At 30.5% G+C, this 10,744-nt stretch overlaps 2 protein-coding genes across 2 annotated transcripts in view; one reads left to right on the forward strand and one right to left on the reverse strand.

Moving 5' to 3' along the window:
• LOC108756136 (cadherin EGF LAG seven-pass G-type receptor 1-like) overlaps nucleotides 1-4,958 on the forward strand; it is a 102,518-nt gene extending 97,560 nt beyond the window's left edge. The window contains exon 8 of the mRNA XM_018499730.1: nucleotides 4,792-4,958. Coding sequence (XP_018355232.1) covers nucleotides 4,792-4,806 — 15 coding nt within the window. The 3' untranslated portion in view covers nucleotides 4,807-4,958. The remainder of the gene's footprint in view (nucleotides 1-4,791) is intronic.
• LOC108756135 (plexin domain-containing protein 2-like) overlaps nucleotides 1-10,744 on the reverse strand; it is a 36,959-nt gene that overhangs the window by 9,584 nt on the left and 16,631 nt on the right. The window lies entirely within an intron of this gene.

Consider the following 10,744-nt stretch of genomic DNA (forward strand, 5'->3'; position numbering starts at 1 on the left):
AATATTAGAATAACCGAACATTAATTCACCGTTAATTTTTTATGATTTTTTATTCTCTGAACTATTCGAATCTTTGAATTATGACATATTATATTTTACTATTCGTATTTTTTATTCTTGAAATTAATAACTCATACTTAAATTAGTAAATCGTTTACTAAGATTTTATTCTTTCGGATATTATTATTAATATTTAAATGATTCAAATAATTCAAATGTTTTTGAGTAACAATAATTATTTCGAATAATTTGAATATTATAATATTTGAATATTTATAGTTCCTAATACAAACATTATATCCATATAAAAAATAAATATAGAAAAAATTTAACTATTTGTGACGTACATAATAATTAATTAACATAACAAATGATTAATAATACAATTGATAAATAACATACTTATTAGAAAGTTAATATTTGATTTGTCAAACGTGGCAGTTCATTTAATAGTTACAGTTAACAACCAGTTAAAATTGCTGATGCTTCTCCATACATTGTTTCAAAATCTATTGGGATAATAATGGAATCTTTGCTGTATCCTATTCAAAAGTGAATCTGCAAATACAAACGAAATAAATAATAGATTAAAAAGTTGGAATATATAGTTGTAATTAGTACTATAGTTGTAATTAGTACAAAGTTAAATTTCTCACTCAAGTACATTATTTTATAATCGCATTAAAGCTGGAATTCTTATTACTTAAATAAATTTACTTTAAAAAATCGATTATTTAGTATTGATTGCATTGGAAATAAAAAAAAGGTTTGACTCCAAAATTACAACAATAGATTAATTGCCTGAACAGCATCAGTTATTAAATATTTAAAAATATTAAATATATTATAATTGTATCATTTGACCTTGATATTGACTAAATGGAATTAACTGAAATATTGACAAAATTTATAAACAACACATTTTAAATATTAGGGTCAAATTTTTATAATTTTTATAATAAATAAATACTAAATATTTGATTTCTTATGTGTTCGTTTTATATGAGTGCATACTAAAGGAACGACTAAAAGAGGATAAAACACAAGGATTTATAATATTTACCGTCGTTATTTTTTTTTTTTTAAATGCGAATGTATATATCAATCTGATGAGAAATTACTCCTTATTTTCTTCCAATTGATTATTCGTATTCATGTCATTTCCAGTACGTATTTCAGTTTTTTTATTTATGCCATGCTCGACCAAATGGCACGCTAAATCATTTATATCATTTTGCAGTACATTACACGAGAGACCACAGATCTTACATTTTACTTCATCTGATATGTTTGATATGAAATGTTCCGATATCGAAGAATGGTCAATTTCTTTTTGTATTTCTTTTATTATTTGTGGATGCTTACGTTTAAGATGTTCCTTTATGGTCCTTGCTAAATATCCAGAAAAAAGGAATTTATTACAAATTTTACATTTTAAAGTGTATCTTTTTTCTTCTGTGAAATAACGCCACATCGGACCGTTTTTTTTGTAATCCTCGTCTTCATCAAAAAATATTTCGTGAACTCGAAATAAGTGTACTTTTAATATTAACATTTTGTTTGTAATATAAGAACAAATGCTGCATTGGAGTCTATAATTTCCTAAATTATTATAATACAGATGTATCAAACTACTTGGCATACTCTCTTGAAGCGCCATCACGTCTGCACAGTATCTGAGAGTGTGTATTACTAAACATGAGAATGTTTATACAATAGAGAAATGTTTGACGAAGGTCGAAGAGTGACATGTGAATTTAGTTATAATATAAATATTGATAATTTGAATATTGATTGAGCCTAAAGCCGAGAGCACAGACTCTTGAATAAAGCATAACGCATAAGAAAATCCAATCAGGGGCTTTATTTCATGGAAAGAAAGGAAATAGAAGACTTTCATTGGTTCATTTTCTTATGTGTTATACATAATGTGTTATGCAAGTGTTTGTGCTCTTAACTTAAAGCCTCATGTCCGATATAGAAATCCAAATCTGAAATCGCGGACAGAGAAAGAATTGACCAATCCCATTGGTCATGTGAACAAATTTATCAAGTGTGATTTGTAATTTCTTTCTCTGTTTCTTTCTCTGTCTTCCTAGATTTCGGTTTCTAATACATTTCTAATATCGTGAACACAAAGTTGAACAGTCAAATAGTGTCGCTCTACTTGTAACAATTCAATCATCGTAATTAAGAGAATTCAGATTAAAATATAAATTCAAAAATGAAAATTTTTTTGCTTAAATAGATTTAAGGCCAAGCTCGAACCAAGTTACCAAAGGTCGCATCGTGCGCCGCGCATCGACATGTCTTTATATACTATCACATCAATGAATTTGAAATTTTTTATTCTTCATAAACTCCACTTCTCAGACAGTATTAATGCCTATAATTTAATCCTGGAAAAGGATTTTCGAATCGGTGAAAGAGGAAAAAAGTATTTGTTATAGAAAAATTACTAATTGATTTAATCGGTAAAACAAGAGGTTTAGGAGGATCCCCTTAAACGGAAGAAAAAAATTAGATTAAGGAGGAAAAAGAGGATTATGAAACTATTGAAGTAATACACAAGTGTCGATGACGAAATGTGTTTATGATATCTATATCAGAACAGCATTTCCATCGATGACTCTATCGATGATTGCGTCATGTTGTGCGCTGCAGATAAAACTACAGTTCAAATGCCAGATAACGAGAAGCACCACAAGAGATGAAAGCGCGCGCGAGTAACATTTCCCAATCTTTCCGTCCACGCTTCCGGTAAAAATATCAAAGAGACTGATAAATAATGCAAGTCACACTGTGAATGTTGATGAGACATTATATAATATATATTTTAGGCTCTAAAATTTTAGAATGGGACTAATCCTGAAAAATGAGATCGTACTTTTAAAGATTGAAAATTGAGTCATTCTTTTTCAAGACTAGTTCAATTTTCACTCTGTACAGTGAAATTCCATTCCAAAGAATTTAATGAATAGACAATCTACACGGAAAGAACAATTTTGCTGAAGTATTTAAAAAAGCTAAATGTAGAATTGGAAATAATGTTGGATCACACATTAAAATAATTACGTAAGAATCTCAAGCATCAAGAATAATGCTGTAAAAAGTTTTAACATTCTAACAATTGACTAGAGAGACCTATATAATTATTTTGATTCAATAAAATTATTTTATTTATTTTTTATTTTCAGATCCATATTTAACTAAATTTTTTAATATTTCAGCAAATCCATTCTTTCAGTGCGGCTACGTATATTTAATATTATTTTTCAATATTTCTCTACATTTTACCTACCGTGACTTGCATTAATATCCGAAATACATTATTATACACTTTTACAACATTTTATGTCAAATATCTACCATGATAAATAAAACAAGGCACGATACATCGTCGCTATGGAACAATTTATTAAAGTGATAAAGCTGGAGATACAATTCTTGCAAATAATGGACAGCCTATATCCGCAAACTATATCCGAGATAAATTACAATCAATCACGCCAATATCAGAGTGTACGTAGATCTATATACTGACAAGATAACAGACGGCAATAATACTGAAACGATTTGTAGCTCTTAATGATTTGATATACCAATAATTGCTAATTATATCTAGCCAATTGTTAGTTTGTCTACAAACGCACTGTTTAATCTCGCGATATTTAGTCTTTTATTATTTTATATCTCTTTAGAGCTCTATCGTTTATTCTTTATTACCATGATAAAATTATTTAAATTTCCCATGAGTTTCATTGTTATCATAGGAGGAATTTTATTATTGTAGATAAAAATGTTCAAGGTTAAAATAAGCGTAAGAATATACAATCAGAAAATATCAATGATGCATTTTTAGATTATGTCAGAATAATTTTTCAACTTAACGAGATCAGCAGTTAAAAAAAATAAAAATTTGATATTTTCTATTTAATAATATCTAATAACTTAATGTATATAACGACATCTAATTTAATATGATCCTATATAAAACTAGCTAGTCACTTTTGCGAGGTGAACCCAAAATAGTACTTGACGCCATTTAACTCAAGAAAAGTTGTCCTAGATAAGGCATCCATTTTTGCAGTAGAAAGTCAAATGAGAATGCAGACGAAACCGCAGCTATGCAAATATACCGTGGTACGTGCATCTGTGGGTGTTCGCTCAAGATAACGCGCCTCTTCTTGTCTTTTTTTCTCTCTTCTTCAGCAAACAAGTAGATGCAAGTTGACTTTAAAGCCTGATAGCTGATAACGAGTCAAGAGGCTGAAAAGGTTTCAAGAGAATGCTGTTACGCTAAAGAGAGCGCAAATTGCGACGCCCGGAGTAACTCAGCTCAAATTGGCGAAATTAAAATAGAAAAATCGAAAGAATATTTCGACGGGAATATTTCGAAAACGAAAACTTTAGAAACATTGAAAACAAAATTTATATTTTTCCACAATCTTTATAGAAATAAAATTTGAATTCACCAGAAATACTTTAAAAAATTTTGTAGCAAATTAAATATCATATTTGTGCTATAACATGAAAAGTCTAAAATTAGAGTTGTTTTTCCAATTATATTATTTTGTAAGTATTTAAAGTGCAAAAATGGAAAATAATCAACAATTTTAATCTTGCTTATCTAATCGATCGCTGAAGAATAATATACACATGTACATTTCACTATCGAAGATAACAATACGATTCTATTTATTAAAATTGTTAGTCATTCTATTCTAATCTGTAAGAATAAGATAAGAGGTTCTATTACTATACAAACCGATGTCCTAAATATTCTAACAGGCAGAAGGATATTGAAGACAGTACAAAGATAAAGCGAGTACTAGTCGGCCGCAAAATGCGTCATCCGTCGCCATTTGCTTTCGCCAATGCCAAATACGAGTCAGCCCGCATACATTATGATGATCACGAAGACGTGTTAACACGTAGAAGACGAGACATATCAACGACTCGATTGAGAAACCCAAACAAGACGTCCGACTTCCAGACGTCGCCTTTAACGAGCAGAAAATACTTGCTGCAGGAGCAAAAACCACTCGTGTATCCGTTGCGAGAATAACTTTATAGCGAAATTTTATACTCCTCGTAATCTTACTTTTATTAAACATCTAATTACACTCTCACTGTTATCGAGAAACAATATTAATAATAAACAAGTTATTATTCTCTCATATTAATAGTGCTGTGCAATTTTTATCATGCTCAATTAATATCATTTTTAGTTTCGTGAATTGTACAGGATACTCGGACAAAATATTCCAAAAATATTAGATATCAAGATCGTGATTATTCATAAATTTCAAATCAAGTATTGATAAATTATGTACTATATTCTTCTAGTACAATTTTTTTGTATCTTGTAAATATCGTTTTTTGTTACTAAGCGTTAGTAATTAAATGGCGAAAATTTTAAGGCAAATGCAAGAGAAATTCTAATATACACACGTATATATGATGAATAAAAATTTTCAAACTGTTTCTTTTTCTTTTTCTTTTTTTTAAGTTCGCCACTCAACAAATTTTCTTGATAAAACATGAACATCCTCTCATTCAAATTATAGAATACAGTCAAAGAAACCAGTTTTTAAAACGTGACTCATGAATATCCCCTATATCATAGGAGAAACCCCATAAAAATAGCTCGGCCAGAACCCGTTCTGGCATCGACGATTCGCGACGCGAGAAAATGCACGGGTTATTTTAAGTTACGTCGCAGTTTCTAGATGTAGCAAATAAGAATATACTGGGTGTCCTAGATTCCATGTAACTAACGGCCAATTCGACCGATTTGGAATTGAATCCTTGCGTCATCAAAGTAACGGGAACCAAAGTATGGTTTCGAATTATTGAAATGTAAACACTAGATATTCGTGAAATTAAAATTAAAATTACGTCTATATCGTCAATATTCTGATATCATTAATTCTATCAAACGAAATTGAAATACGATAAAAATATTAAGTCGTTGCAAAAAGTCATGTTTCATCACATTTGTTAAATAAAGTTGAAAGTAAAGTTTTAATATATAATATAATCAGATCAAGATTGTCATCACAAATTTCAATATACTTCTTCATTTATCTAAAGAAAAACTTTTGAACTCTTTCAACAAATTTTGGTTTTTGTATTATATTCAGTTTTTTTCTTGTCAATTATTTTAATTTTAATTTAATATAAAATATAATTAAAAGAATTACTATTGCATTAATTTAATGTCTCGGTCCTTTATTGTAATTGTCATATGCAATTAAGATAATTTTATTCGTTATGCATAAAATGTTATACTCAATTATTATATCTTTTATTTCGAAATTTTTATGATTCATTACGTGCTTATGATGAAAATATGAATGATTTCGTAAAGAAAAGTATATCCACAACATGTAATCGCCGTTCAATATGCTATTTTTACGCTAGCAGTTATGTTGGTGATACGGATAAGACACTGAAGAAGTTGCGTAAATTCTATCATCCGGAAGTGACACGATAGACCCTAACATATCCTGCCTATATTAACTTATTCTCTCTCTCTCTCTCTCTCTCTCTCTCTCTCTCTCTCTCTCTCTCTCTCTTTCTCTCTCTACAACAAAAATTAATTCTATTATAATAATACAGTCTTTATTAATTAAAATAAAAATTTCTAGTGAAATATAATATTCAATAATCTACATAAAGTGTTATAAACGATTTTCTCGGAAATTTTTATAGATAACAATAACATTACTTTGTGATGTTTTAAATAATTTTATGTTCTGCATTAAATAATTTAATGTTTTGTTGCAATTATTTTACGAAATTACGGAATAAACAATATTACTGCCGGAGGATTCTTTCGTTTTTCTAAGTGGAAATATAAATTTTCATTTCCTCTTTTTTCCTTATCTTTCAATATCTCGTTATAATATCGTAGCTTCCGCCACTGTAATTAAATCGTATCCGTCGTTTCTCGCATCGTATCGAGAGGGATCGTTAAACCGTATACACAATGTAACAGTATCGCCGTGAGATATTACCATTCCCATTTCCTTGTTTTCTGCCTTCTTTCAGAATCACCAGTAAATTCTATGCAATTTAACGCTCTGCATTGAACGACGATCGAGGAAAGATCTCATCTCAGTTCCGAGTATCGTCAATATTGTCGGGGAAAGAAAAACGTTCGATGTTGCGAATATCTTTTACATCGCATTTCTAATTCAAGTGTTTTTTGTTGACTTACAAAGTAGTTATACCAAGTACAGCCTTCGAAATTTATATATCAACAGTATTTTATTTCGTGAGAAAAAACGCTTTTCAAATTTTCTAAATTAAATATTTAGATATATTTTTAATCTTAGTAGAAAAAATATTAGCAACGGATAAAAACACGGCAATAACCTTTTTGGTATCTTTGAAGATAAAAGCCTAAGATAAATCCGTAAAAATCTAAAAAGTGTTAGTAGGAAGACATTTGGAGTTGATTGTTTTCTAAATCATGGATCATACGAGAGTCATATAATTTCTTATTTATACGATGTGGAACAAAGGTTTACAATGGCAGTCAGAAATATAACAGTTTAATGATACGTGAGAAATTCTCACAATCGCCCGTCCACGCTTCACTGCATACGTAAACGCGATGCCGGGGATATTTCTTCCTGCCTTGCGTGATGCTTTGCCATCCATCGATAACTTCAGACCGGTAATCTTGAAACCATCAGCGAATCGAAAATCGGTCATTTCCTCACGAAGCAATTTAAAGTTATTAGTATCATTATTATTATCATTATTAGCACAGATACATATAATACTCCGTTATAATTTATATTACTGATATCAATTTGATATATTAATGAAAAATTTGACTTTTCAACCGGAAAGTATATTTAGATCTGCGGTTTGAAAAAGTTAGAATTTTTTTCAAATTTCTTATAATCTAGATGGATAGTAAAATAAAATCTCGTTGAGAGCCTTTATTATAAATTAATCTAAAAATATTTTCTTTTTTAGTACTAGCTAAAGCTTTTTTGCAATTTTTTTTCATATTCCATAATTTTACATACTTTACAAATTGTTTGCCCTCCTAATTGTTATTTGATATAACCAGTATCGAAGTTTCGTCTTGCGCTTAAAAAGTCCGCGTTATTAAGAAGACATACGTACGTATATATCGATATACGTATCTTTGAGTCCCTCTTGCATAATCGATTCCGCTCTGCATTTCGTATGCAATTGGATCTGTAATGATTGAACTTGTATAAAAGACTTGCAACGCAGTCAAACTGAAATGATAATAATCTCACAAATTAAATTTGATCCTCGATTTGAAGAACTCTTGAAGAAACGAGTCTCATTTCATTGTGTAATTGAAATGTGACGATTCTTTGACACGCTTGATCACACCTACACATTGCGAGCTATATTAAACGCATCCTCGACGGCGATATATAATTGAAGAGTCGTTAAGAAGGATCAAAACTCGCGATACGGTCGATGGATCTGCCAATGGCACACGCATTTCGAACGCATAACGAACGTGTCATAACTTACAGTGCCACTAACTATTACGACCATTGCGATCATGTGTAGGATGCGATAAACTCTTCGTAACGATAATATATATGGGAATCATGTTAACGAAACTAGATTGTATATTGAATTTTTGAGAAAGCGTAATTCGCTATAATTAAAACAAGTTCTTAATTAACAATTCCGCTTTTATTAATCAAAATTTTATGAAATAATGCATATATAACAGTATTTTACGTATTACTAATTAATACGTATTAAAAATTGATATAAACGAAATGAATACAAGAAGAGATTCATATATATAATAACCAACTTTTGTACCTAAATTTGTAATTAAGAATTTAAAAAGAAATATAGATAATAAAAAATTAGGAAAGTAATCACAAAATAATTTTTTAGACGTATACAAAGATTTTAATTTATTCTTTTTATTAACAAATCGCTTCTTTATACTTATTTTGTTTGAGAACGTGGAACGCAGAGGAAAACGAGATTACAGTGAGCTTTAATTTACGTGCATAACTCGTGATCGTCTTAATAAAGTCTTTAATTAAGCACTAAACTATTTACACATATACTATATAATACTAATATAATACAGTATGAGTCTTGCCTTTTCGCGATTAAACGTAAAAGTGTAAAAGAACGTTCAGCACTCGGAGCGTAGAATTCGAAGAAGAAATCTTCGAAATTAAAGAATATGTACAATGTAATACCGGTTCAATTTGCGAATTCCGAAGATGTTTTCAAGTAACGAACAAGGGCTTTATTCTGAAAAAGATGGAATAAGTAAGTAATTACACCTTCTCAGAATGGCGTAATTTTCTAGAGATAAATAAATAAAAAATGCAAGACAAATTAAAAATAATTTCATACAATTTGCTTTATTGATTCGCTTCTGGTGCATAGATAAACAGCACATCGATATAGGCAGCACAAGCAACATTCATAATCGATCTTTTTTGACTAAAAATAATAAGTACATGATTTTTATTTCGGCAATCAGTTTTCCGACACCAAGCATGCCGATATGCTAGAAGGATTTTTAGGCCAGCGAACGGCATAATGACACAAGCACGACGCAAGCGTCGTTATTGTCGTCATCGCCGCTACCAGCCGTTACCACCATAAAATCGGTCTCCCTTCCATCTCCTCTTCTCCGAGTACGAAAATGCAAAAAAAAAAGAACAGAAAAAGAGAGATGTAAAACACAAATCGTACGAGAAGGGAGCAGAAACGAGGGCCAAAGACCTCTCGCCTGTTCTGTTTCTCTGAAAGTCCATTCCTTTGCCGCTTAATAAGTGTCATGGTGGTTTTCAGTGAAAGCGATCATTGTTCATCTCGTGTCTTCTTTCCGATCCGAGAAAAGGAATGAAACGAGGAGAAACACGGATTCCTGGCCTTGCACCAGAACGCGAACAAATGCGTGTTGCATGTTGGACATAGATTTAATACTACCATACGCGACTTCACGTAGAGACAAAAGCTACTTTAATAAAGCTACTTAAAGTCGCAGTAAGCCAAATTATCTTTAAATTAAATTAAAAATCTCAACGTATTAAAAAAAAATTGTTTCATTTTGGCGTTAATCTAATTTGAAAGTATATTTTTTAGCGATCTTCTTTATATTTCTCTTGGCTTATAATTTGTCGTAACAATATTTTTTCAATTTACGAATGCCGATTTTAGAATTATTATTAACTGATTGTAATAATATAATATATTTTTAACTTACAAATTGCTGAATTAATTTCATTATATTTTATTATACTTTTTATTATAGCAAAGTGCAACATATTTTCAATTTATGAACATAAATTTGGCTTGTTCTATAATTTTACATTTTTATTCCGAATTTTTTTGTCTAGAAGCCATTTAAGTATTGAAAAATGATCCCGATAAAGATATTTTTGCCGAAGAGAAGACGATTCGTCGCGACGAACGAGATGATGGTTTTGCGTCAATCGCGCGATGCTTACGTAAACGCAAGGACGTGACCGAGGAGGAAAAGAGACTTTTCAAGCCTGGCACACCTGTCGCCGGTAGTCTCCTTCGTCGACAAGGAAATATCCACGCGATACGTCAGCGACACGCTTCGATTTTTTCCGACGCGCAATCGCGCTCGTTAACGCGCGCGAAAATTATTATCGCGTTCGTACCGACTAAATACTTAAGATAGTAATGATAGCCGCGAATTGCGAGGTAACGCAACGTTTGGCAATATATT

Source organism: Trachymyrmex septentrionalis, unplaced genomic scaffold, assembly GCF_001594115.1.
Source record: "Trachymyrmex septentrionalis isolate Tsep2-gDNA-1 unplaced genomic scaffold, Tsep1.0 scaffold95, whole genome shotgun sequence".
In the NCBI taxonomy this organism is placed as follows: Eukaryota; Metazoa; Arthropoda; class Insecta; order Hymenoptera; family Formicidae; genus Trachymyrmex; species Trachymyrmex septentrionalis.